The sequence below is a fragment of the Sylvia atricapilla genome, chromosome 18 (assembly GCF_009819655.1).
Source record: "Sylvia atricapilla isolate bSylAtr1 chromosome 18, bSylAtr1.pri, whole genome shotgun sequence".
Taxonomy (NCBI): domain Eukaryota; kingdom Metazoa; phylum Chordata; class Aves; order Passeriformes; family Sylviidae; genus Sylvia; species Sylvia atricapilla.
In genome coordinates this window covers 3888533-3916003 of record NC_089157.1, presented here as the reverse complement: position 1 = coordinate 3916003, position 27471 = coordinate 3888533, and the positions used below count along the sequence as shown (strand labels likewise).

General features: G+C 53.2%; 1 protein-coding gene across 3 annotated transcripts in view; it reads left to right on the top strand.

The window, feature by feature from the left end:
* SEPTIN9 (septin 9) overlaps positions 1–27471 on the top strand; it is a 142744-nt gene that overhangs the window by 31683 nt on the left and 83590 nt on the right. Inside the window, exon 1 of one of the 3 annotated variants that reach the window (XM_066332096.1) lies at positions 8454–9176. The exons of 1 other annotated variant lie outside the window; for it this stretch is intronic. In XM_066332096.1, coding sequence (XP_066188193.1) covers positions 9155–9176 — 22 coding nt within the window. In that variant the 5' untranslated portion in view covers positions 8454–9154. Of the gene's footprint in view, positions 1–8453; positions 9177–9476; positions 9695–27471 lie in introns of those variants that run through there. One more of the 3 variants, XM_066332093.1, reaches the window with a different exon arrangement.

The following is a 27471-nucleotide window of genomic DNA, read 5'->3' as shown; positions in this document are numbered from 1 at the left end:
TGCCTTGAGCACGGCCAGTGAGCCCAGGGATCCTTCCCCATGGGCACTGAAATGGAAAGATGTGAGGCCAGGTGGGTGGAAAGCTGAACACACATAGCTGTGGGCACAGTTTAAATTGGCATCATCGTTTTCACAGGGACAGCAGGATTTCAGCAGGGTTCACTAATTTGGATTGCTCAAAATTCACAGGAGATACAACAGATCTTGTTGTTTCCATCCTTTGACTTTAGTACCTTGCCCTGAGGGTCACGTCCTCTCTTTGTGCCTGGAGTCTGTGAGAGGACAAGTCTAGAAACCGGTTTCTGTGAGGCTGTGGGTTAACCAGAATAGTGGAGATAAACAAAAGGAATGGCAGGAGCCGGGGGCTCCCCACTGGAGCGTGTATGATGGCTGTTACATAAGCAAATCCAGAGTGCTATAAAAACCATTAGGTGTGTGAGGGGTTTTTCCTCAGGGGAGTGCTGTCAGAACTGTCACACGTCTGCAGCTCAGACATGGGCACTGCCACTCCCAGCACAGCCCTCCACGTGTCACCGTGAGCAAACTGAGGTTGGGAACGTCCTGTAAACCTTGGTTCAGCCCTTCAGCTCATCCTGCATCTGTCTGTAGCTTCCTGCTGGCATCCTGGGATCCAGGCTGGGGGTGCAGCACCCTGGGTCCAGCTGGAATCTGGGAGGGTGCACGATGTGCTCTGCCATGTCAGCATCTCTTTGGTGTGCGGTGAAATGTCCTCAAGGGACCAGGAGTGGTTTAGATTGGATATCAGGAAAAATTTCTTCACTGGGAAGGTGGTCTGGCATTGGAACAGGCTGCCCAAGGAAGTGTGGAATTACCATCCCTGGAAATGTTCAGAAGTGGTGTGGGTGTGGCACTCGAGGACATGGTTTGGTGGTGAGCTCTGCGGTGCTGGGCTAATGGGTGGACTCAGTGAACTCGTGGAGTTCTTTTCCAACCCTAATTCTGCTGTGATTCTGTGTTTGGAGCACAGAGGTGCCTTTCACTGTGGTGGAGCAGCTGAGGGGTTAACTGGAGCCCGTGGCTGCAGCCTCATGGCTCTGGATGTGTCCTTAGATGAGGTCACACGGATTTCTTTGGGCAGCCTCTATTCCCTTTTGTTTGAGGCACCAAACCGGTCACCCCAGCTGTGCAGCTCTCCTGCCAGAGTGTCCCCCGTGCTCCCCTCGGGCTCCCTGGGGACAAACCCTCGCTTGACACGTGTCCCTTCATCACACATGGCCTTTCTCCTCGCCAGGGCAAAGCAGCAGAGGGTGCAGCTTGGTCAGCAGCCAGCCTGGAGAGTCCCCTCTGCAGGCACAGCTCTCTAGGTGATCCCAGCTCTGGGCAGCAAGAAGTTAAAGCAGCAAGGCTGCTCCCAGCTCAGGTGCCTGGTTCCTGCAGGGACACACACAGGGCACTTGTGTAATGCTGTCATGTGGACTCTGAGCTGCCTGGCACAGTCCTGTGGGGCTCCCACGTGCTCCCAGCAGAGCCGTGTGTTACTCACAGCGTGGGTGCCTGAGTGCACGGCTGAGGAATTCCGGAGTAGTGCTGGCTGCCCTGGGCTGTGAGCTGGTGAGGGGATGTGCTGAGTGCTGGCTGCTCATCCTGTTCCCTTAGAACACCTCTCATCCATCTCCAGTCTCATGTGTGATCCCGCTGAGTCCCCAAAGGCTGCTGAACACTGGAGGTGAGGAGGTAGAGCATGATGCTTTTCCCACAGAACCTGGCTCTGCACTCTGGTGTGAGGAAAACAGTAAATTATAAATCAGCAGTTCAGGAATGACCAGGGCTTGAATGCTCTGTAATGTTTGGGGGCTTCAGCTGCTGACTGTGTTTTAAGATAACAATTTTCCACGCTGGAGCGTGATACAGATTTGTCGATGAGTGCTGACAAGGCCCACAGGGTTCCCCTGAGGAAAGGAAATGGAAAAGTGCAGTGTGGCTCCTCCAGGACAGGAGCAGAAGTCTTGGAGTAAGGTTATTTCTCACCTCAGCACCAGACATCTCTGGATGAAGCCTTGAGAGCCCTTTCAGTAGAGCCTGACTTCAGCAGCAGAGAGAGGGGACAGGAATGGCAGTGGCATGAGGGTTTATCTCTTGTTTGTCTTCTCCCCATCTGAAGGATGGAGGAAAGGATTCTGACTCCTCCAGAGTAAAAGAGTGCTGAGAGAGAAATATATTCACTGCCACCTCTGCCAGCCCCAGGCATGTCCTGTGCTGCTGGGACATGGCTGACTCAAGGTGCTGATGGGGCAGTGGAGGGGATCCTCCCGGGGCTGGTGGCAGTGGCACACTTCAGCTGAGGTGTCAGTGGGGACAGGAGGAGTGGGACAGCTGTGGAATGGAGTGCAGCACCTGGCCGGGAAGACTCCCTGTTCACTGGGAAATGGGGGGAAATGGATGGAAGGGGTGTGTGAGGAGTGCTGGTGTGTCCTGCCCAGCTCTCTGTGTGCCAGCCCGTGAGTGCTGGTTACCTCAGCAGCTGTGTGTGCCACATTTCTCTCAGCTGAGAGATGGTTGTCCCGAGCAGATTCCTGACAGAACAGTGCCTTGCCAGCTGTAGAGTGATAGCAGGGAGGTAACTCCACACACCATATTCACATGGACCCCTTATTCCAAACCCTCTTCTTGCTGTAGGAATCACCCGGACCTCCAGCGGGAGGCTTCGGAGGCTCAGCTGGGGAATGGGAACTGCAGGAGGCATTTGCCCTTTGTCACAGGGTTATCTTGCTTGGAAAGCAGCTCTGCAGTGAGATTTGAGGCTGAAGCACTGTGGGTGTTCAGGGATGGCCTGCAGAGTGTGAAGTCTCTGCCAAAATTTTGGTAGCCACAAAAGCAGTAAGTGAGCTCTTAGAAATGCACCAGGATCAAGAAACATTCCTGATGGAGCAAATCAGTGGAGAACTCCTTCTTGGTTTAAAATTTTTGTAGTTTGATTTTTGGTTAAAAGTGTTTTATGATGCTCAGAAGAGTCCAGGACAGGAGGATTCTGCTGCTAAATGAAAATAGGGTCTGCTGCCCAGTTTTGGGGTGTTTTCTTCCCTTCAGTGGATCATCCTTTCTTCAGCAATGGGGACTTAAGGTAAAGGAATATCATGGTTGTGCTGCAGTGCAGTAACACAATGAAATCCATCAGAGAGAGCCCCTTCCTGGGGCTTTCCTGATAGAAGCACTGTGAAAATCCAGCTGTTTGGGATGCACCTGAAGAAGATGAAACAAACATCTCAGCAGGTTTGCCCTTGTGTGGGGTCACCCCTCCATGCCAAGGAGCTGGTTCAGTGCACAGGAACAGAGTGTGGCCCTCACTCTCCTGTGCTGCCTGTGTGTAAAGTGCCCAGAAATTGTGCAGATCTTCATCATATTGCTCAGAGCAACATCCAGCCTGGCCTTGAACCCCACCTCACCCTGAGTAACTGCAGGGATGGGGCAGCCACAGCTTCTGTGGACAATCTGTGCCAGGGCCTCAGCACCCTCACAGGGAGGAATTTCTTCCTGATAGCCAAACTAAACCTTGCCCTCTGGCCACCTGAAGCCATTCCCTGTGTCCTGTCCCTCCATCTCTTGTCCCCAGCCCCTCTCCAGCTCTCCTGGAGCCCCTTCAGGCCCTGGCAGGGGCTCTGAGCTTTCCCTGGAGCCTTCTCCTCTCCAGGTGAGTACCCCAAGCTCTCCCAGCCTGGCTCCAGAGCAGAGAGACTCCAGCCCTCATGGTCTCTTCATGGTTTCCTTGGGACTCTCTCCAGCAAGTCCACGTCTTCCTGATGTTGAGGACCCCAGAGCTGGGCACAGTGACCCAGCTGGGGTCTCACCAAAGCTGAACAGAGGAGCAGTGCCCCATGGAGCTCTGCCTTTCTCAGCAGGGAATGACCACAGACCTTCAGGTGTGGAGAGACCTCCCCTGTTTGGGGCTCTCCAGGAGGGTCAAGAGGACAAGACTAATGGCAGGGAGGGGTCCAGGAAGGAAAACATCAGCAGAGGATTGTGGAAGAGTTAATATTTATCTGAAACTCCTTCTGCTCTCCCAGGAGGGTGAGGAGTGGCCAGCCCTGCCTCTCGCTCTGCTCTGCCAGCTGCTGTTAATTCTTCAGCACAGGAGTGTTAAAGAGTGAGCAGCGAGCCTGGGGAGGAGCAAGGGATTGCCAGCAGCTTGAGGCTTTCAGGCAGAGAGGTTGAGGGCCAGCACGGAGGAGAGCTCTGACAGGGACTGTCCTTAGAGATAGGTGCCTCCACGAGAAGCTCAGGGGGCTGTGTGCTGTAGCTGTCACAGCCATCCCTTGCTGCCACTGCCACCCCAGCTCTGCGTGGTGATGAGCTCTGTGTCCTGGGCGGGGTCTCTGATTTAGGAAAGGTAGTGACTCAGGAGGATCTGAGTGATTTGTGTTCCCTTGTGTTGAATAAATAGAGGTTTTCATAAGAAATAGCCAGGGAGTGGCAAAACAGTGCTTGGCAGCACATGTGGAGCAGCTGAGAGCTGCAGCCCCGGGCAGGGCAGCTCCTTGTGTGCCCAGAGGAGAGGGGGATGGAGTGAGGGGGCAAAGAAACTCCTGGCAAAGGGCACTGAGAGTGTGGGTACCTCCCTTGGAAAGAGGAGGACCTCCTTGGTTTGGTTTTAATTTTTTTTTTTTTCAAATGAAAAGAACAGTTTTAGTCAACGTTTTCTTTCTTCCCCATCATCAAGGCTCATAAAAATGGAAAGGAAAGGTTTTTGGAGCAAAGAGTCCATGGAGGCTCAGATCCTCTCATTGCTGGCTGGGTCCAGCCTGGGGGTAAAAGCCATAGAGGGAATATAATGGAGTAACACTTGATTGAGTTGGACCACTTGATTGGACCTGCATTTCCTCATGTGAAAATGCTTCACTAAACATAATTTGATTTAGGAATGCTGTGCTCTGCTGCTCTATCCTCCCTCTGTGCTCTCCTCCCAGATATCCAGTGCTGCAGATAACTGAGATAACCTGTGAAAGAACCAGCTGAATCCCCATTTTTCCTGCCTCTAAAGGCCCTGGAGGTCTTTGGCCCCTCTGGCTGCTTCCTGCACCTTTCCCAGCACAGCCTGAGCCTGATTCCTGAATGGGCTTGCAGCATTCATCCTCTCCAGCTCAGGGCTGGGGCTGTGAGGTGGTACCTGGCTGATGTGCTAAAACCCTGGTGGGAGTGCTCAGCTGGGACTGAGGGACTGCACTGAACCAGGCAGGAAAGAAAACAGCTCTCCTGTCAGATGAAATGCCCCAGGAACATAATCCCAGCATGAAACTGGAGAAGCAGACAAGGAACAGCAAGTAAGACCTACCTGAATGCCTGCAGGTGTCTGTGCCACTGTTGTGGCTGGGGACAGTGGCAATGGTCCTGGCTGCCCACTGGGCTCTGTGCCATGGCCACAGCCCCTCCTTTTCTCTGTGCTCATGCACAAAGAGCAGCTCCTGGCCCGGCCAAGGGCTGGGTGAGCCTGGCAGAGGTGAGTGAGGAGAGAAGGCTCCAGCTGAGCCTGACTGAGCAGGGCTTGGCCCACTTTCCTTTCAGTGATTTCCTTCCTTGCTTTCTCTGCACCTGGCAGTGCTTCCTGCTGGCAATGTCCAAACCTGTGAGGGAAAATGTGTGCACCCTGTGCCAGCCCCGTGAGCTCCTGCTTTGTGTCTGATCACTGTGTGCGTGTGGAGTTTGGGGTTGTTTTCACAGCAGATAGCAGTGGTTTCCTTAAAGTTGCTCCTGCCTTCTCCCTCTCCTTGTGGTTTTCCCAAAAGTTAGCCCTGGGGGGTTAACCCCAAGAAGGCAGGGGAGGGAGCTCTCTGTCTTCCTAAAATCTGGGTGTGCTTGACTTCTCCCCACCCTTTAGCAGTACTACTGCAAAATGGAATATCTATTTTCTTTCTCTGCATACACTTGTACAGTGCACAGAGCACTGAGCATCCATTTGAACAGACATTTGAGAAGCTTCTCAAAAATGAAATAATATGGGGAATTTGCAACCCTGGAACGTGAGGGTCACTGGAAACAGACCTCTGAAGGGAACAAACCCCAGTGTTGACATCACCAGCACAGGTTACCCCTCTCTCAATCACAGGCACCCTGTTATTTGCCTTTTCGTGCTTTGTGAGCGCTGCTTCAGAGACACACGACTGCACCTTTAAAGTGAATCCATTTAAATTTGCATGAGCACTCAAGGTCCGAATGAGAGCAGTTACCTGGAGGTTTTGTGCATTTCAAGTTCAATTGCATTAACCAGAGTTTGGGTTCACTTCCCCGTGTGCCTCCTGGTGCCTACCCTGCAAGGAACGGTGCCTTTATCCTTCTCAGCCACCTGGGACTTCATGGGTTAAAATCTGGAGGTTAAAATGTGTGCTGCCCAACATCCCTTCTTCCTTTCCATTCACCCTCTTCCTTTCTCCATCCTTCCCCGGGGTTTTTCCCTTCCTCCCCAGCCCCGGGAGCTTGGCCATGAGGCTGCTCGCTGGAGGCAGTGCAGTGGGGTCTGTGCTCTGCAGCTCCCCGTGTCCTTGCTTTGTGTTCAGCACCTTTGAGGTCTGGGGCAGGAAACGTGGTTCGAGCCTGTCAATGGGGAAACATTGCTTATTGTCCCCTCCGGTGCCTTGGGCTCTGGCAGCAGGAACACGCAGAGCTCTGCTAGCAAACAGTGAATGAAGAGAGTTTGGGAAGGGATCTGAACTCCCCTGCCCAGGGGATGGGGGAGAGAGGAATTAGAGATAAACTTCCACAAGGACTGGGCTGTCCTGGGGCTGCCTCCCTGCTGCCTGTGGGGTGTGCAGGGCTAGCTCTGGGGCTGGGCTGACCCCAAAGCTGGGTGCTGCTTCTCCTCCTCCCTCTGCCTTGGGGATGCTGATACTGCGTCTGCTGCTGAACGGGACAAATCCTCAGTGTTGAATGCAAACCCAGGCTGTCCAAAGGTTTCAGCAGCACCTGGATGTTGGAGGTTTAGAAACGTAGAATCTGGGGTTTTGGTGTGTAGCGATACATATGAGTCAAGATGGAGGATTTGGGGTGTTGTCTTTCCAAAACCGTCACATCTGGAGTCTTTCCTTGTTGGTTTATTCATCCAGCTGGGCAATAAATAACCTGTCCTTCTGCCCACGGCATGAGAGCAGTGCCAGGCTGTGTCACAGCCGTCACTCTTGGGTTTTTCCGTGTGAACCTGTGAGCTTTTTTGGCTCAAGAACTGTCACTCGGACCATGCTGATCACACAGGGGTCATGTCAGCACACCTGGCCCTGGAACAGCTGTGCCTTCGGGGGGGTTGAGCCATTCCTTTGCCAGCTCTGGGGATGGAGGCTGTGCCTTTGCATCTGGCTGGGTGATTATGGACGGGAATCAGTGCCGGGTGGCTCGGGAGGGCCGTGCAGGGTGTTTGGGCAGTTGGGTGGGTGATTATCCATAGGAATCAGTGCCGGGTGTTTGGGCATGGATGGGTGATTATCCATAGGAATCAGTGCAGGGTGTTTGGGCAGTTGGGTGGGTGATTATCCATAGGAATCAGTGCCGGGTGTTTGGGCATAGGCGGGTGATTATCCATAGGAATCAGTGCCGGGTGTTGGGGCATGGGAGGGTGATTATCCATAGGAATCAGTGCCGGGTGTTTGGGCAGTTGGGTGGGTGATTATCCATAGGAATCAGTGCAGGGTGTTGGGGCAGTTGGGTGGGTGATTATCCATAGGAATCAGTGCCGGGTGTTTGGGCATGGGAGGGTGATTATCCATAGGAATCAGTGCCGGGTGTTGGGGCATGGGAGGGTGATTATCCATAGGAATCAGTGCAGGGTGTTTGGGCAGTTGGGCGGGTGATTATCCATAGGAATCAGTGCAGGGTGTTTGGGCAGTTGGGTGGGTGATTATCCATAGGAATCAGTGCCGGGTGTTGGGGCATAGGCGGGTGATTATCCATAGGAATCAGTGCCGGGTGTTGAGGCAGTTGGGTGGGTGATTATCCATAGGAATCAGTGCCGGGTGTTTGGGCATAGACGGGTGATTATCCATAGGAATCAGTGCAGGGTATTTGGGCATAGACGGGTGATTATCCATAGGAATCAGTGCCGGGTGGCTCAGGAGGGCCGTGCAGGGTGTTTGGCCAGTGGGCAGCCCCCGCTGGAAGCGCTGTCACCGTGTCCCCGCTGCCTGCCCGGGCCGGCGGCCAAGTGGAAGTTTCCGTATGGACCAGCCCATCTCTGCAGCCTCCCATCCCTCCGGGCACAGAGCCTCGGACACTGCTCTGCTCCTGCCCGGGCATCACCGGGAGGGCAAAACCTCTCAAATCCCACCTTCAATCCGCCGCCACACCGGGGCAGAGAGTTTCGCCATCGCTTCTGGCAAGGCTGGGAACCCCTTGGCCGGCTGCCCTGCCGTGGGGAGGAGGCAGAAGCGGTGCCAGGGCCGGCGGGGAAGCCCCCGAGGGGCTGCAGGAGCAGGGAACGGGGGCCGGACTGCCAACAGCTCAGTGATGCTGAGCCTGGAATGAAGTCAGCCTTCATCAGCCGAATAGTTTATGCATGAATCGAAACTTCAGACCTGGCAAAAGGCGGGGAGGAGAGAGAGCGTGCAGGATCTGCGCTCTTTTAGAACGCTGGAGCCAAGGAAGGAGGAGGGGATAGAGGAAATAGCAGGAAAATAAGAGCGGGGAAGTGGGGAGAGATTTGAGAAGCTGGATGAGTTGTTCGCTCTGTTGTTGTGAGGAGCCAAGTTCCTTAAGCATCTCCTGGTGGATATTAAGAGGGAGCTGTGGAGGCTGGAGCGTTCCCCTGGACACTCGCACGCTGTAGCTTTAAGACTCTTTTACAGAGGACTCGGGATTTCCAGTTTTTCCTGCGCCTGCTGGAGTATTTCAGGGAGTTACAGGATTTTTTCGGGTCATGTACCCCCTTTTCCTTTCTTCTTCCTCCTCTCTCTTTCTCTCTTACTCTTCTTTTTCATTTCAAAGAGACAAAGCTACTTCAGTTTGGAGCACAAACATATGATCAGCACATGGAAATGTGGTAATTTGGATGCATTCATGATTGCAACAGATTGAAGAAATTAGACCAGACAAAGAGCTTTTTTTGGAAGAAGAGGAGGAGGAGGCAAGGCAAGGAGGGAGGGAGAGTGGGGGAAAGAAGGGGACGCCACCGAAAAAAGGGACGGCCGTGACACGCGGATGCTAAATATATCCCGTAGTAATGGAGAGGGACCGGATTTCAGGTAGGCTATTGATCTTTTAATATGTTATACTCTGCCCCTGCCCTCCTACCATTCCAGCAGCTTCTGTACTTTGCAAAGAGGAACAGCCCCGCTCCGGGTGGATTTCAGCCGATTCCTTTATTTATTTCCCCTTTTTTTTTTTTTTTTTTTTTTTTTTTTTTTTTTTTTTTTTTTTTTTTTCCCTGCAGTGCTTCCCTTCTCCATTTTTTTTTTTTTTTTCTTCTTTCTTTTTTTTTTTTTTTTTTTTTTTTCCCCATCCTCCTGAGTCCTCGAGACAGACGGTGATTCCAGCAGAAGCCGGGAGGGGGGCGAAGGGGGGGAAGCAAGAGGGGAAGAAGAAACTGCTCTCTCTCTAGGTCTGGATTTCATTTGAGCCCCTCTCTCCCCCCTGCGCTCCCATGTGCCGCACGGCGCGGGGGGATGAATGCTGAGCCTGTTAGCTCAGAGCTGCGAGCCGGGGAGAGAGAGGCAGGAAAATCGCCGAGCTCTTGGCATGGAGACGCGCTTCTGCTCTGAAGGTTGGCTCCTGGCTCTGTGTGTGTGTGTGTGTGTGTGTGTGTGTGTGTGTATGTGTTCTGGTGGAGCTTTCCCCGCTTGCTCAAGGTATCTCCCCTGGGATTTTTTGCCCTCCCAGGAGCTGCGTGTTCCAGGGCTGGTCCCTGCTTTGTGCTGGGCTTCCCCTTGCTGGCCGTGCCTGGAGCGGGGCAGGCAGAGCAGGGAATATTCCACTGAGCTCCCCACTCCCGGGCAATGTCTGAGTGTTCCCAAGAACTGCTCCCAGCTCCCTGGATGGCTGTGGCTGTTCCCGGCGGCAGGGACAGGGGACAAGGCTGCGGGCTGTCCCCTCTGTGTGTCCATGAGCAGGGTGACCAGGATAAGAAAATTGAGGGAGGGGCTGTCTGTGCCCGAACTGGTGGATCCGGTGTGTTTTCCTCCTCCCGGCCAGCCCATGGCACAGCTCAGCTCAGCTCAGCCTCCTGCGGCACCGGGCCTCTTGTCCTGGGCGTTCCCCGCCGGCTGCTGGGCATCATCGGCGCTGGGAGGGAAACCACAGGGAGCAGAGGAAGCGCTCAGGGCAGGGTGGAGCGAAGCTGTGGCCTGGGAAGGCTGCTCCCACGGCTGGCCTGCTCCAGCCCCACCGTGCCCCGTGCAAGGATGTGCTGAGAGCAGCCGGTGCCCCTGGATAAGGATTTACCTGCAGCAGCATCCTGCACTCCCTCCTCACAGCGGCACCTTCCCATCCCTCTGTCCATCTCTTGCTTATGCTTTCTGCTCTGATCTGAGCCACTTCAAAGCATTCCTGAGAGCTGCTTGTAGCTCAGAGCCTGGTGGGTGTTTCAGCAGCCCGGGCTTTGGGCTGGAGAGCCTGTGCCACTGGGCAGGGACATGCAGGACAGAAGGGGGTGACAGGGGGGTCTGATCCCATCCGTGGTGCAGTGCTGGGTCCAGTTCTTCCTCGCAGAGGTGCTGGGCAGCTCTGCAAAGGGTCGCTGGGGAGGAGGGGGACTCCCTAGTGATGTGATCCTTTGTGTCCTGAAGGAGCACCAAAGGTGGGGATCTCTGGGCCCTCGGGCTGTGCAGGGAGCACAGAGCCCTGGTGCCCGGGCTGGCTGTCACTGCTCCCAGGTGTGCAGCACACAGGGACACCCCAGAGCATCCTTGTGCAAAGGTGCAGGAGCTCTTGCTAATGCCCTGGAGCAACATTTGCAAACCAATATCCAAGAGCATCTGCGTTTCACTGACTTGGAACTGGCTTTTCCATGGGTGGATTAGATATGGCTGAGCCGTGGGCAGGGGTGCAGGGAGGGCTTGTGGCTGTGCCTGGTGACCTGGCACCTTCAGGTGTGCCTTCAGCTGAGGAGGTTGCCAGGATGATGAGCACAACCACACTGCCCTCACTCAAATGCTGTGCGGGACCTTGGAAACGTGCTGACCATCTCAGTGGTGTTTATTACACGTGACTTTGGCATGAAAAATGGGATGGGGAAATAGATGGCCTGAAAGTCTGGTCTCTGATCTGCTCCACAGGCCCCTGCTTGAAGGGGTCAGCACAGGCAGGGAAAGCTGCTCAGCTGGGGCAGTGGAGGGAACAATAAACCACGTGTGGCAAAACCTGAAGAGATTCTTGAAGAGATTCTGGGCTCAGAAGGGACAAATAATGGTTGGAGTCAATGATTTGAGGTGTCTTTTCCGACCGAAGTGGTTCTGTGGTTCCGATATCCCCAGGCTATGCTGCTGACTCCCAGCCCCATGGCCCGGTGTGGATGCACAGGAGAGCTGCTCAGCTCACCCTGGTCCTGCTGAGGTGCTCTCAGGGTGCCACGGGGCCGTGGGCTCTGGCAATGCTGTGCTGGTGCAGGAGAGGAGCAGGGAGCAGGGCTCAGTCACAGGCAGCAGCACGGCTGGGCCCTGGCTTTGGTGACTAACTGAGAGATGATTTGGATGAAAGCAGATCCGTGCCACGCTGGGGGCCACGTCCCAGTCACTGCTCTGGCCCTAAACATGCTTTTCATTAGTCCTCAGCTGTGGGTGGGAAGAGCTGACTCCTGAGCAGAGTGTGGGGCTGCTGGATGGGATCAGGGCACTCCAGGGCGGGTGGGAACTGAGCCTCTTCTTTGAGGTCTGCTTTCCCACAGCTGCTGGGCTGGCCACGTCCCCTGGGGTGTGCTCTGCCCAGGGAGAGCTCGGGCTGTCCTCCCAGAGCCGTGTCCCTGACCCAGGGGATGACAAACCCCTTCAGGGGAAGGCACGGAAGGTGTGGGGTGAGGCTGTAGGTCCGTGGGGCAGCGAGGGGCTGCCTGCTCTGTGACAAGGTGCCAGCCTCGGGTGATGCCCGTGGGTGCTGGTGGAGGAAACACCATCTCACAGAACCTGTTTGTCTCTTCTAATCCAGTTAACTCATTTCTCACACATTTCTGAAAGCTACGAGGGCACGAAAAGCACTAGGTCTAAATGGATTTGTTTCCAGGCATGCCTGTGCTCTGTTTTTGGGGCTGGGAGCTGTGCTCTGGCTCTGTCCCTCCGTGCCAGGTTGCGCTGGTGGCAGTGGCCTGGAGATGGCTCTCCTGTCTTTCCCTAGCGGCTGCTCCCTTTGACTAGCTCAGATCTCTCGACAAAGCTTTAATTGTTAACGCCGCGGGGCCTCGGGCCTCTTCTTAAAAGAAAAGGAAGGGTCTGCATCTCCCTGAGCAGAGAGGATTTGGTTACTGCCGTGGTGGGGTGAGAGGGAAAGGATGTCTGAGCTCCCAGAGGAGTTACTCATGTCACCTTTGACATGGCACAGGGAAAGCTCATTTTAGGAGTTAACAGATAATGGTGACTATGTGACCATCACACCTGGCTGCAGAGAGTGGCATGTGTTGGGCAGAGCCAGGCATGGGGCTGTAGGTGCATAGAGGGAAGATAAAGGGTTCATTAACCCCTCGGTGATCACTCTGGATCCTTCAGTTACACCCATTACAGGTCTGTTTATGTGTAATATTTGTAGTTTGATGTGGTTTTATCCGTCACCCTGAGCAGCAGGGACACAGCCCCTGATTGCAGTGTGTGGTTTGCAGGGTCACAGCAAAACATCCTTGATATTCTCAGGGCTGCCTGGGGAGCACCACATGCCTGGACTGAGAAAGAGGAAAGGAAAGCAGGGGTGCTGTTTGTGATTGCTGGAGGTGTGAGAGGATGTACTTTGCTTCTTCATTTTTTTAAATAAAAGTGAATCTTCCAAAGATGTGTGTCAGGGCAGAGGGGTTGAGGTGGCTTCTGATGACTTCAGCTATCTTTCCTGTCTCAGGTGTCCCTGTTACTCCTAGGAGATGGCAGACAAAAGCCTGACATGTCTCTTTTTAATGGTTTCTCACAGCCATACACCTTATTTGCCAGACATTTTCCTTTTTCCTCTGGCTTGCAGCACACCACACATCAAACACCAGACTGTGTGTTTACAGTCTGCACGGTTACACCTCCTGTCAGATGCCAGCCCTGGCACTCAGGGACACCTTCCCATGTGTTCTTAGCCCAGTGTGTGCTGTCAATGTCCCACTGCTCATGTTCCTGCCTGGTGCTGACCCATCTCTAGCTGCAGCCTGTAAAAACCTGTAAAAACCACCTGAACCTTCACTATACATGTTCCATAACAAGCTGTTGTGGCTGCAGTTCTGGCTCAGTGAACAGGAGCTCCCTGCAGTGTCTCTCAGGGAAGGCTCTGGGTTTTTTTGGGGCTCTGGAGCTGCCTCTGCAGGCTCTGTGTGTGCAGAGAGCTCCGTGCTGCTCCCAGCCCCCTTTGGCTGCCGCTCCCGCCTGGCCAGCGGACTCATTCCTGCAGTTGTCTGAGGCATGTCAAGGTATGAAGCATTATCCATTTCCTGATGTCTGCTCTGAAATCTGCTGGAAATTCTGCTCATCTCCATTAAATATGGCCCCTCTGTGGGGCACAACTCATCTCTGGCCTGACAGAGCAGGTAACGCTCTTCGACGCCGCTCTGCTGAACTTGGCCAACCCCAGGGCTTGGAGCTCCTTCGCAGATTTTTGCTTTGCTGGATGATTTGGAGCCTCCCAGCAAGGCGATTCCCATGCTGCTGGGGTGAGGGAGGACATTTCTCATGCGAGTCAGGGCTCTTCCAAGGTCCAGCATACCATAATGCTGAGTAGAAGCGAGTACGTAGTTAGGGAAGTATGTCTGGGTCAACACATGTCTTGTGTTGCCTTAATGATCTCAGAAGCACAATATCTGTGTCCTGTTGGCTTTTCCATGCAGTACTTGCAGCTGTAGCTCGTGGACAGAGGGGTTTGCTAGAGAGCAGTGGGTGCCCAGTGCTGAGAGGGCTGTGTTGGGCTCAGGGCTCCGTGGCATCACGTGCTCCACATCAGGAGCAGCCTTGTAGCTGAGAAAACGTAGGGAAAATTCCTTGCTCTGCCTCTGATGTTCTGTAAGTCCTCAGGAAAAGATGGTTATGCTGCCATTCCCCTTTGATTTTGGGTGAGGATCTGGTGTTTGGGTCTCTGCTGAAGCTCCCTGTCAGTGAAGGGGTTGTAGAATTGCAGCTGGGAACTCGGAGCTGTTCTGACACTGCAGTGAGGAGAGTCCCTAACACAGGGTTGTGAGTGGGATCTGGAGCTGTGCCATGTGGGCTGTCAGTGCTTGGTGCCTGCTCTGGACAGCTGATGGAGACATCGTCCTTTATGTGTGTGCTCAACCAATATCCATGGATCCTGACCCATTCTAAAGAAATTTCTTGGGCTCTGTGCATTGCTTCTTCCCAGCAGTGTCTGTTTGCAAGAGCAGCTTCTCCCTTCCTAAGCACCGACAGTGAAAACTTTATTTCCCCATGGCTGACACGGCCCTCAGCACTTCAGGCTGCTGTGGTTAAACTGATTTATCCTGTATCCAGGTGCTGCTTCCCTGCCATGGGACAGCTGTGAGCCTGTGCTGCAGGATGGAGCTGCTGTTTGAGTGCAGGTAAAATGAAATAGCCCTTCAGTGTGAGGTTTAACAGAGTTTTGGGTTGCTGATGCCAAGAGTGTTGTTAGAGACTTATAAACAGCTCTGGATTGTGGCTTGGGGGGAGAATGGGCAGGGGTTTACAGGTGAATAAAATGCATTAGTTTTACAAGCAAATAATCACACAATAAATCTGAGAGTGTATTTTTTTTCGTGGAGTGACAGCCCAGGTTGGAAAGGATGCCAAAAGATCACCTGGCCTAGCCTTTTGTGGGAAAAGGAGCCTAAATAAGATTATCTAGCACAGGGCTCAGTTACATCCTGAAAACCTCTAGCAGCAGGGACTCCACTATGTCCCTGGGGAGCTTGTTCCAGTGACTGATTGTTCTCCCTGTAAAAAATGTCTTTCTTGTACCAAAACAAAGATTTTTTTTTTCCCCGTGTGAAATAAAGAGATCTGCATTAATTTTGTGATTACATCATTACCAGGTAGCTTATAAACTAAAGTAGCTGTTCTTGAAGCAAGTTCTGGTTTCCAGGGAAGCCAGTTGGGCGGGGGATCAGTGTGATTGCTTGGATGCAGGGTTTGAGGGGCAGCCTGCCATTAGCACTGCAGCATCTCCAGGTTGCAGCTTTGGCCATGATGTAACTCAAGGCCGTGGAAATAATGGTGGGTTTGCATTTCACTGCTGCCTGCTCCGTCTGGAAAATTAAACCATATTATCGAGACAACCCAGGTTTGGTCTCTGGCACACTGGAGTAGACAAATACTCATAATTTGGCGCTTTTGTTGTCTGGTCTTTTTCAGAATCCCATCGGGTCAAGGCACGGAGGTGTGGGCACCCTCTGGTGTGGCTGCTCATGAAGGAATTAATCCATATATTCTGAAATTATATATTCTTTCCCTGACTCCCCCAAAGCTGGGTTCTCTCTCCACAGCTTCCCAACCTGGGCCAGCATCTGTCAATGCCAGCAGCCCACCCCCTGCCAGCTGGCACTGCCTGCCTGCATGCAGCACTTTCTCCTCCCCAGAGCTGCAGGATGTGGGTTCTTTATTACTTTCAGATGCTTTTTTCTTTCCAGGGTTTTGTGCTTCCATGTCTTTCTCGTGATGATGGAGGGGCCTGGTGTCACAGGCTTTGCTGATAAGAAGAGAAGCTGACAAGAGGGGCCTGGGGGGCAGGAGTGTGTGCTGGGTGGGTGCTGGGTGTTTTCTGGGTGCCTGATCCCTGGCAGTGCCAGGGAGCCCCAAACCTGCCCAGCACACACAGGGTGGAGTGACCCACGTTGGCTGAAGCAGCTCTGATGAAGGCAGAGCCTCTCTCAGAGGCAGCTGTGTGTTTGAATCCATCTGGGTGGTGTAGGGGGACAGATGGAGAGTTAAAATCCTGAGCTGGCTTGTTTTGAAGGACACCCATGAAGCTGAAAAGCAGCTCCTGGGGAGATGAGTGGTGTGAAGCTGCAGGCTGAAGAGCTTGGATCAGGACTTGAACCCAGGATACGAGTCCAGGGAGAGTTTCTGCATTAGCTGGGAGAAAAAGAAAGAAGGAAAAAAACCCTGCAGGTACCAGCTGTGTTGGGCAGACACATCTTGGTGTGGGTGAGGCTGGTTTTGGTGTCTGGGTCTAGGGTTTTGTCCCTGTGATGATGCTGACTGAGGGAACTCCCTGTGTTTTGGTGCTCCTGAGGTTCTGGCCTGGAGTTTAGATTTGAGCAGGCCCCTGTTTGAGGTGGGGGAGCAGCAGGGTCCTGTGTGAGGGTCTTTTATCTCTGCACCTTCCTCAGGAGCCCCTGGTGCTGCCTGGCCCATGAGCTGCTGATCCCTGCCTCTCCCCAAGCTGCAAGCAAAGAACTTTCCAGACCTTCTCATCTGAGTGGTGCTGGAAATGCAAAGCACTGTGCTGCCCTGACCTGGGGGAATCAAGGCTTGGGAGGCTCAGCCCAGGGCTGTGCTGTCCTGCCCAGGGCGGGTTTGCCTGGATCTCTGTCACTGCTGAGGCTGTGACACTGCTGCAGGGACCCAGCTCTGGTCAGAGGGTTTGGGTGATGATTGCTGTGAGTGTAGCTGGAGGCAAGGTCCTGAGGGCTTTTACAGAAACCTTGTGATGTCTCTTTACAAGGTGACTTGTAAAGAGTTGATTGCCTGGGTCTGCACAGAACATCAGCCTCAGATCTCCCATTTCTCAGTCCAGAGATCTGTTTCCTTGGCTACACCGTGTGTAAAGGAGTGCAAAGAGGCTTTTCCCATTGCTGCAGCTGACCTTCTCAAACCTATACCCTGTAAAGAACATCCTAAAACCTCTTGCTGCTTTTTTAGCACGTACAAAAGTGGTGGGGGATCCCTTCATGAGAAACCCCTCGGTTGGCTGCACTGCCCACTGGGATGCCTCTAGAAAATCTGTCCCATCTCAAGTGACTGAGATCCCCGGGCTGACCCTCTGGGGTTGATGCCTTAAGCTTTTAGCTTTTATGTTTTTCAGATCCTGTACTGCATTGGGGTATAACTGAACTCCATATAGAATGTTATAGGAAATTCTCTTCACATTTTGGTCAGCCAAAACAATCCTTCCAGGCCTGAGAACCAGGGTCACAATCACTGCCTCAGGTCTGTATAAACAAAAGTGAATCGGGGGGAAGCAAACTGGGGGACTGTGATTTTATTACTTGAAGCTGTAATTGGGCAATTAACCCCTGATATGCAAATGGACCAACTTATAATCGTCTGAAAAACTCATGACCATCATCTGTCTTGGGTGTAGCCTCTGTGAGGCTTTTGCACTGCCCACGGTGTATCTGTTAAAGGCCTTTAATAAATATCCACTTTATCATTTTAACTGTGCCCGGCCTCTGTTCTAGGTGGCCAGGCCGAGGCGCAAGGGTCACCCTGCCCTTCAGCGCTGCATCCCACAGTCCTGGCCACGGCTTTCCAGCCCAGGGCGGATGTGTCAGCATCCCCGGAGGCTGTGGCCGTCAGCTCCTTGACTCACGGGTCTGTCACTGCCGCTGACTCATCCCGTCCCCAGGGATGTGCCAGGGCCAGGCGGGGGCGACAGCTCGTGGGACACGGGCATGGAGTGTGGGACACGGGGCCCGGGTGTGGGATAGGATCCCGAGTGCGGGACACTGATCTCGGATGTGGGACACTGATCCCGAGTGCGGGACACTGATCTCGGATGTGGGACAGGGATCCCGAGTGCGGGACACTGATCCCGAGTGCGGGACACTGATCCCGGGTGTGGGACAGGGATCCCGAGTGCAGGACACTGATCCCGGGTGCGGGACACTGATCCCGGGTGTGGGACACTGATCCTGAGTGCGGGACAGGGATCCCGAGTGCGGGACACTGATCCTGAGTGCGGGACACTGATCCCGAGTGCGGAACACTGATCCCGGGTGCGGGACACGGATCCCGGGTGCGGGACACGGATCCCGGGTGCGGGACACTGATCCCGAGTGCGGGACACTGATCCCGAGTGCGGGACACTGATCCCGGGTGCGGGACACTGATCCCGAGTGCGGGACAGGGATCCCGGGTGCGGGACACTGATCCCGAGTGCGGGACACTGATCCCGAGTGCGGGACACTGATCCCGGGTGCGGGACACTGATCCCGAGTGCGGGACAGGGATCCCGGGTGTCGGACACTGATCCTGAGTGCGGGACACTGATCCTGAGTGCGGGACAGGGATCCCGGGTGCGGGACACTGATCCCGGGTGTCGGACACTGATCCTGAGTGCGGGACAGGGATTCCGGGTGCGGGACACTGATCCCTGGTGCGGGACAGGGATGCGCGGCCGCGGGAAGCGGTGTGAGGCGCTCTGGGGGCAGTAGATGCCCCTGGCTCCGGGGCTGGAGGGATGAGGTGGGCTCTGCCACGTTCCCTGCCCAGCCATCAGCTATGAGGGCTGCCTGCAATCCCTGCTCCAGCCTCCTTCCAGCCTCCCCCTGCCCCGGAGGTGTCCCTTCATCCTCTAGGTGTCCACTTGAATTTCACCTCTGAAAGGTTGTGTCTGGCTGTAAAAAGCAAATAACTGCGGAGGTTTAGAACCGAGGACAGTAAATTCTGATTTATGTCCTTACAGGGAGGGATTTTACTTAGTAAAATGAACAATGTTTATCACTATGGTGCTAAAAGCATAGGAGTGCCCCTCTCCTAAAAGCATCAGGGTTCTCCTCTCCTGAAGAGATTTACTTTTTGGCACAGCTTTTATTTACTAGCGAGTCAGGATTTGGAGTCAGCAGCAGCAGGAGGGGACGATCTCGTGGCACTTTAAAGCGGGGCTGCTGGAATCCTCTTCCTGCTCTTCCCCTGAGTCGCCCTTGCGTAAATCATTTCACACGTGTGCTCTCACTTCCTAGATGGAAAATGAGGTGGATATTTCCGCTTCTCCGTGGCACTTCAGCATCTGCTGCGAGGCAGCTGCGAGGGGTTGGTGGTGATAAAGGTGGGGATTTGCCCCTGGCATGTGTCAGCCCCCCCAGGCAGGGCTGGGATGAGGCTCCCCCCGGGCTGTGGGCAGTGACTGGTGCTAATTTGAGATGTGGGGCTGGGCTGTAGCTGGGCATCAGGCTGGACATGGGAGTTGTTCCCACTGAATCTGTCTCTGCGGGCTAAAGAGCAAGAGCATGGGATTTATTCTGTGCTGGCAGTGCCCATCCCTCAGGAACAGGTAGAACTTCTCTGGAGGGATGCTGGTGCTGCCAGGGCCGTGTTCACAGCTGCAGCACCACTCAGCACTGGCTGATGAGTCCCTTGCCTGCCCCTCTCATCAGCAAGAGCCATCTGATCTCCTGTGTTCCCTGGGGAATGGCACATAAACCTGGTCATCACTTCCATGCTGTTTTCTGCTGAAGTATTTAAACTTTGCTCTCTCTTTCCTTGGAAATGAGGATTGTCCTGTAGGGGCCTACCATTTCCCCCAGTTCTCCCTCTCCAACTCTGAAATATTTAGTTTTGCTTAATTGTTTTCTTTCCCCCTGTGGCTTTTCTTGGCTCTGTAAAGTGACAAGCCTGGAGCTGCCACTCCAGGAACACTCACCAAGAGAGTTTAATTGTTCACAGATTTATCAAGATAGAGGCAAAGCAGGCAACCTTGAGAGCAGATAAGCTGTTGGGCCGTGAAGAGGGCTTCAGCACCTAAAATATTTCCCACTTCTCCCCTTTCTTGCATTCTTTGATCCATTCAAGTGGAGAACTGGTCAAACCTGACTTTAGGTGCCTGAAAAGCCCTGGCTGATCTCTGTATTGACAGCTGCTCCTCAGGGGAGGGAGCCTGGCTGGAAACCACAGAGGTTGGTGAGCTGTTGGTTGTTTTGGGGTGGGTTTTTTTTTTCCCCAAAAAAATATGAGCAGTTCCCAGTGGGTGGAGAGGGAAAGTGAACTATGAAATTGTGACTCTCGTGCTCTCTGTTGAAACACACCCTGGGGAAGGCATATCCTCCATAAACAGCAGTGTTGGCCACGGACCAGGAAACCCTTCCCTCCCCACTCCCCTCTGCAGCACAGCCCAGTGCTGGAGGCAGCGTTTCCATCCAGAAGGGCTCTTCCTGGATCCTGTTCTTGCACCTCTTCAGCCCTTCAGACACCCACTGGAGAAGCCTGTTGAAGTACAGGTTGTCCTTCTCCAAAGGGGCTCTCTCCCCTTTGTTCCAATACCTGATGTTACTGGTGTTCCAGTGACTGCAGTAACTTGGTGCTGGTGTTCCAGTAACACTTTACTCCGGTAACTGGTGGTGCTGGTGTTCCAGTGACCATTTGGTGCAGTAACTGGTGTTACTGGTGGTACTGGGCTCTGTGCTGGCTGTGCTGTGAGGCCGTGGGGGATGTCGCCTGAGCACTGATGGAGCTGTGTGCTTTGGTGTGCTTTTACCCCAAAATGATACAGCAGGAGGCTGTGTCAAGGCACTGGTCTTGTCTTGCTGTGGGCACACCTGTGCACCAGAGCTGTGCAGCAGCTGCAGGGCCCAAACTGCTCTTCATCTCATGGTGGATCCCCAGGTTGGGTAAGACCCACCTCTGGTGTCCTCTGCTCATCCCTGTCACAGCTCCACAGCTCCCTCTTCATCTCAAGCCTGCTCAGAGAGTGGCCCTTCGTCTGCAGCTGCAGAGGAAACTTTATCTTGCCCTGCACAAGGGCAGCAGGTGACAGCCAGAGGCACAAGGGCTGCAGGAAGGGGATATTTGGCAGTGGGTGACACAGAGCTGGTTTGGTCCTGGGGGCTGAAGGGCTGCCAGAGAGCTGTGGGAATCACTCAAATGCTGCAGGCCTGCAGGAAGAAAAGGTATTTTGGAGAAAAGGGCCTCAGAGGCAGCAGGAGGGGTATCAGGAGGATTTGAGCAGCGAGGGTGGGGTCTCAGCCTGAGCTCTCCATCTCTTGGCTCCTTGCCTTCCTCCCCCTCCTCTCTCTGTGTGCATTTTCCCAGTGCAGGCCAGCAGAGACCCGAGCCCTGCTCTGTCTCTGGTAAAGCTCAGGTTTGCCTGCTCGTCCAGGATTTGCTCCTCTGCCAGAGCCTGTGTGTGCCCCATCCCTAGAAATGTCCAAGGCCAGGTTGGACAGGGCTTGAGACAGGGGAAGATGTCCTTGCCCACGGCAGAGGGGCTGAAACAAGATAATCTTTAAGGTCCCTTCAACCCAAACCTTTTTGTGATTCTGTGATTACAAGAAAAAGTTTATTTTGCTGCTTGTTGCTCACAGAGAGATGTGAATCCAAACAACGGGCTGACAGCAGGGTACCCATTTTTCTGCACTGAAAGACTCACCCTACAGCACTGATTATCCACCAAACCTGAGCATCTACTCCTTTTCTTTGCCAGCTCCCTCTCATACAAGGCTGCAGGTTGTTTTGGTGGCTGTCAGTGCCCTCTTTCTGCTGGGAGCCCCTCTGTGCCCCAGCAGCAGTGAACACTGCCCAACATAAAGCATGGGAAATCCGGTTCTGTGTTGGACACACTGTTCAAAGGCACCTTGGCAGTGACAGGACGTTCTGCTGACAGATTTCCCCATGAAGTAAAAAGTCGTAGCTTTTGACATAGGAGTGCACCTGAAGCATCAGCTTTTCCTGTTAAACTCCAGTGCACTGGCTTGAAATGCAGTGTGAACCCAAGGATAGCTTCAGGGGGCAGAGGTTGCCTGAACTTCGGCAGAAGTTCCTGTTGTGTTTTGAGTTGAAATTCAGGTTGCTGCTTCTCTCTGCATCCCTTCAGGTGGTGATGTAAAATCTCCGTGCAGCTGGGAAGGGCCAGCAGAAGGAGGACTGTTCCCTAATTGCCTCTGGCCATCTGGGAGAAGCTGTTTGAGTTAATTGAACTGTTTCTCATGCTTCCCTCTCTGCTTAAATATGAAATAGGAATTGCATTGAACTGTGGAGGTCAGCAGTGTTTGGGGACATGTAGAAGAGTGTGGGAATCTGTGTGAGGATGGTGGAGATGAGGTGTGGAGGCATCACCTCCATCTGAAACCCAGGTACCTCTGCCATCCCCACCTCTGTCTGTCTGAGGTTCTCACCTCCCAGAGATTCTCACATGTTTCCCTCCAGGTTCTTAGATGGTGACTCCCACGTGCCTGACTTGCTCTTCATTGTTTTTAGATGCTTTTAGTACTTTTCTCATTGTTAGGAAAGTTAATTAACATCAGGAGCTGGCAATATTTGTAAAGCTGCTTTCCAAGGCAGACTGCTGCTCACGAATGGATTTTCTTTTTTCGAGCAGATATGTCAGATCCATCATCACAACAACCCATCAAAAACATTCCCTTCATAGCCCTCTCACTGGTATTGCATAGACTTAAGCAATAAAGGCTGGTTTTCAGTCCTCTTACTGGCTTGGAAAAGAAACTGGCTTTAAAAAAAATAATGAGAACCCAACAACAAGGAACAAACCTGGTGTTTTCCAGCAGAGATGCAGAACTGGCTCTGTGGGGAGCTGCTCTCTCTCAGGAAGCGCTGGAAGTGGCCACTTGGATTTAATACTGCGCTCATCAGCTGCATCTGCCACGAACAAGAACATCTTGCATTGCGAGGACTTCTGCTATTTTCCATTAAATAGGAAGCTGCCCTTTTATTATTCTGAGTTAAGGGCAGAGATCTGGGCTGACGTGGCTGCCAGAGCTCCACCAGCTCCCGCGGCTGAGCGCGTACTCTCGGGCAATCCTGCTGCGCTCGGCGTTTTCCCAGGGTTACACAAACATCCTTCCCTCCCAGCCCAGGCCGGGACATGCGATCTGCAAACTGCTGACAGTCCCCTGCAAGAGGCAGAGCTGCCCCAGAAGCTTTGGCAGCTCCACGAGGTGGGGAAGAGACACACTGGGAAGGGATGGGAGCCACGTCGGGCAGAGCAAGGCCGTGGGGATCTCGCTGTGGGGTGTGAGGTGACTTTGGACCATCCCAGTGCCTGCTGCTGCTGGAGATTTTGGGAGCTGACCCACACATGGTGAGAGGCCAGCAGGGTCATCTTGAGGAGTTTGGATTTGCTTGTGTGGCTCCACCTGAGTGTCTCAGCTGCCTGTGCCTCCTGCAGGTGTGGCTTTCCAGCAGTTCGGGATGCTGCACTCTCGCTCCACCACAATCGGGTTTTTCCTCCCAAGGAAGGCGTAGGAGTGGAGGTTTATCTCCGAGCTGGCAGGCAAAGGAGGATGCCACACCTCTGGGAGCTCCTGGGGCTGGGTGGAGCGGGAAAGTGGAGCAGCAGGACGTGGGCTTTGAGGAGCTGCAGGTCATGGGCTTGCCCTGAAGGCAGGGCACTCTGAGATTTCCAGCTCCCTCGGGGAAGGAGAGCAGCAATAAATCTGGATCATTTGTGACAGGACCTGCGTGATTTCTGACACTCTGTGCCTTTCTGACGGCACATGCAGCAACAGGCTGTGATCCACAGGGGTTTCCTTGGCTCTGGGGCTGAGGCAGACTCACTGTGAGTGGGCTTGGCTGCGAGGAGCTCCCAGCTCTGGGTGTGAGGGTCAGAGGCAGAGGAAGCAAAGGCACAGTTAATATGTAGTGGGGCTCTTTCATTGCCAGGCTGAAAGATTTTGTTGTCCTCAAAGCTGAGGTCTTGGTAGCCTGATGGCTGTTCCTGTGGGATCTTCCAGTGCTGCTCCAGGAGAGCTGCACAGCTCCCTCAGGACCAAAGGGATATCCTGTAAATGCTGAAAATCTGCTGGGTCTGGAAATTCATGCTTGTGTGACTGGTATGGGCTGGGGGAGCCCTTGTGATAGAGGGAAGATACAGATATCCAGTCTGTCTTTGGATGAAGTTGAAAGAGAGTTATCATCAGGTAGAAGATGAGGAGTGGTGATAAGATGCAAAGAGGTCCTTGTCTTTGGGGTGAGAAACTTTCCTGGAAGCTCCAGACCATGTGGAATGCCTAGAATTGTGTCTGGCTTGGGATGCTTCTCCCTGGAAATGCCCAGCTCATCCCCAGTAACCATCCTTCTGTTCCATAGTGTGAACTCCAGTCAGCCCCTCCCAGGCTGTGCTGCACTGTGGAGAGCCTGTGGCTGATTCCTTATAAGATGAGGGGTTTATTTGACTTTATTCCTTTGTCAGAGGCTGTGGCTGTTTCCTTCTAAGGTGAGGGGTTTATTTTGCTTTATTCCTTTGACAGCCTTCCTTGAGTTTTGCCAGCTCTTCTATCAGCCTGCAAGACCTAGAAGGAAAGAAACCACTGTCTTCAAAATGCTTTTTCAATGTCGAGTTCAGGAAAATAAAGAGGATTGTTTAAGAGTGCCACTCTGCCTCTGAGTAAGAGGCATTTCTGGGGCTGTGTGAGGGACACTGCCTGCTTCTCAGGATGGGGCTGGGGTGTCTTCACATTCTCGAGTCTGCAAATGCTCCACACATCTGGCACAAGAGAACTGGGCTGGACTATTTGCCTTCTTTAGCAACTGGAAACAATCCAGCCTGCCAGTTCCTGCAAAGCTCATCCTGTGGTTTAGTGGATAATGCAGATCCTTGTTCAACTCCCACGCTTTAGGGGCTTGTGAGGGGTAGGGAAGAGCTTGTGCTGTGCTGGGACTGCAGTTGGCTGCTGTGGAAGGCAGATGAATATTCATTGTGCCTGAAGTGCTTGCTCCACAGTTATAATGAAATGTTTGTGGTGACACAGGGATGACTCTGGGATGGTGGCAGGTGCTCAGCAGGTGTGAGGGATGCAGGGTGGCAGCAGGAGCTGAGGGGGAAGAGCTGTTTCAGCTCCAGAAATGTCTTCAGAGTGCATTTCCAGGAGTTTGACTCGTGCTGCCGTTGTCTCCCCTGTGCCAGGATGAGAGTTTTGTGTCTGTCCCCTGCAGCTGGGAGGTGACTGCGGGCAGTGCAGGGCTGGCTGAGCCCAGGGACCAGGAGCTGCATAAACCTGAGTTTTCTCAAGCAATCAGCAAAGCTGCTGAATGACACAAATCAGAGTGACAGCCACATCAAGGCAGATCTGCCAGGGATGAGCATTCAGACTTTACTGTGAGACTGCACCAGTGTGACCAGAGGGGAATCCAAGTGTCCCAAATCCTCAGCAGACTGAGGATGCTCTGATCCTGTGGCTGATGAGGCTGTTTCCTGCCCACAGAGTTGGGATGATGTTGGGGAAGGTGAAAGTTTAACAGGAAAGTTTAACAGATATGAATGCTTAGCAAAAGGCTCTCTTAATGCAAAACCTGTAAGTGAAACAGAAATGAAAGCAAATTTTGATATAGAAGAATAAAGGATGTCTAAAGTTAGAATTGCTGAGCCAGTTGTTACTGGACAACTAAGAAAACGATTATTAAGTCGAGTTGGAAGGAGGTTTTAAGGCTAGAGCAAAGCATATGTTGACCACAAAAACAAAGAAGATGTTTTTTACCAAGCAGAAATAAAAGTCAAGAAAAGCAGAAGATACCAGAGGCAAACAAAAGCGTGTTTTTACCAAGTAGAAAAAAGGTCTAAGAATTTTCCACTGCAAGAAAAGAGAGGAACAACTTTAAGCTTAAACTGTAACATACTAAGTCGATGTAACTGGGTAGTACTAACCATGACAGTGCTAAACACAGTGGTAGTACGAAACATTAACAGTGCAATTGGGTAGTTCTAACCATAATATGATAATGATAATAGCTGTGATAGGCTAGAGTAATGGTAAAAGTATTGTGTGTGATGCTGATTGGCTTTTATGTATTAAGATGCTCAGCAAAGGAAACTACATAATGCACTGTAGCCAAAATTAACTCGGTTCAGGCATGCCTCTAAGCTGTGTCTGGCAGCTTTAGGTGTGGCTCTGTCACCCGACCTGTGACTGCTGACAACAAACAGCACTTTGAAGAGCTGCCTGCTGTCCCACATCTCTCATTCGGGCTCTTACAGGACAGCCCCTCTCTGAGAGGCGCAGAGGGGATGTGGGGGCAGCAGAGTTTCTGTGAGCAAGAGGTGACACTGAGTTTTGGTGCTGGATTGTCCCCCAGCCTCTCTGCCTGCGAGAGATGTGTCCGCTGTGTGGGCTGCACAGGTCTCTGAGCAGTATTATCTAGTTGAAGACCAGCCTGTTCGTTGCAGAGAGCTGGACTAGATGGCCTCAAAGATCCCTTCCAACCCGCACCATTCCATGATTCCATGGCACAGAAATGGGTCTTCTTGCCCAAGAGTTGGTTTGAGACGAGCCCCACCAAAGCTGCTCACACGGGAGCTTTTCCCCACCTCTGGTGTGAGGATGCTGAGGCTGCTGCACACCACTGGCCCCCACCGGTGTGTTAAACCCTGAGGGAGGTGTTTGATGAGGACAGCGTGGAGGTTTCGGGGCAGAGCAGAGAAGGGGTTTGGGAGCGAGCCCTGCGGCTCCTGCCTCGCTCACATCCCCGCGTGCGTGGAAAGACAGATGAGGTGAGCAGGTTTTGGTATGACTGTGGCTGGCAGCAGGCACAGATCATGGATTAAACATGTGCATGGCAAGAAAGGGGCTTTCTTGAGGCAGACAGAGGCCTGCTGTTGCTGAGCAGCCCCGCTCCTCCCAGCCCCACGCTAACAGCATTATCAATGTGTTTGTACGAAGCTTGGCTGCAAAAGGCCTCATCGGCCTCCAGTTTTTTCAAGAGAGTCTGTAGCTTCGCTAAATACTCCTTTTATTGTGCTGCCAGAGGCTCTCCCAGAGGCCAGGGAAGGAGGTGGCCTGTTTGGCCACAGCGATATCTGGACCGGAGATTGAATTCCCGCATGTCTTAAATCTGTCTCCAGGATGGCAAGAGACCAAGTGGGCATCTCTTTCTGCAGCTAATTGCCTGTTTATGTGCAAATTGGCCTCTGGCTGCTTCCACGAGGCCAGGGCTGCACGAGAGCATCCTCTCACAGAGCTCGCTGAGTGCCTGGGCTGTGCAGGGGATGGTGACAACGGGGACAGCTCAGCCCTGCTCCTGCCCCGGGTCACCATCTCTGGCTGAGCGAGTGCCCAGGGCTGCTCTGGGCTGTTAGCACTTGTCTGCAGCGCAGGGATTGCTGTCAGGCCTCCAGCTGGCAGGAGATCTTTCCCAAGCTCCAAGCAGGCGCTGTGGAGAAGGTTGGTTTGGAAAGCACCTCCCAAAGAGGAGCAGAGCACAGGAGATGCCCTTGGCTGGGAAGTGGACACCTGTGGCTGGAGCTGCTGGGCACGGTGTCCCTGCACTGGGTAAGGTCCTCCTTGCAGGACGGGGTTGCTGATAAGCCAAGGCACATGTTTCTACAGGAGAGTTCTCCCCTGAGCTCCCAGCACTGGAGGAGGCAGCAGGGCAGGTTTTTTTGTCTATCAGGAACGTCATCTGGTTGTTGAACCAACCAACCCGAGGGTTCTGTGGTGCCGGGTTGTTTTTTTTCTGGAGGTGTGAGGAAAAGGAAAGTATTCAAGGAGAGAGCCAAAGTCTGCCCGTTTATCCTTTG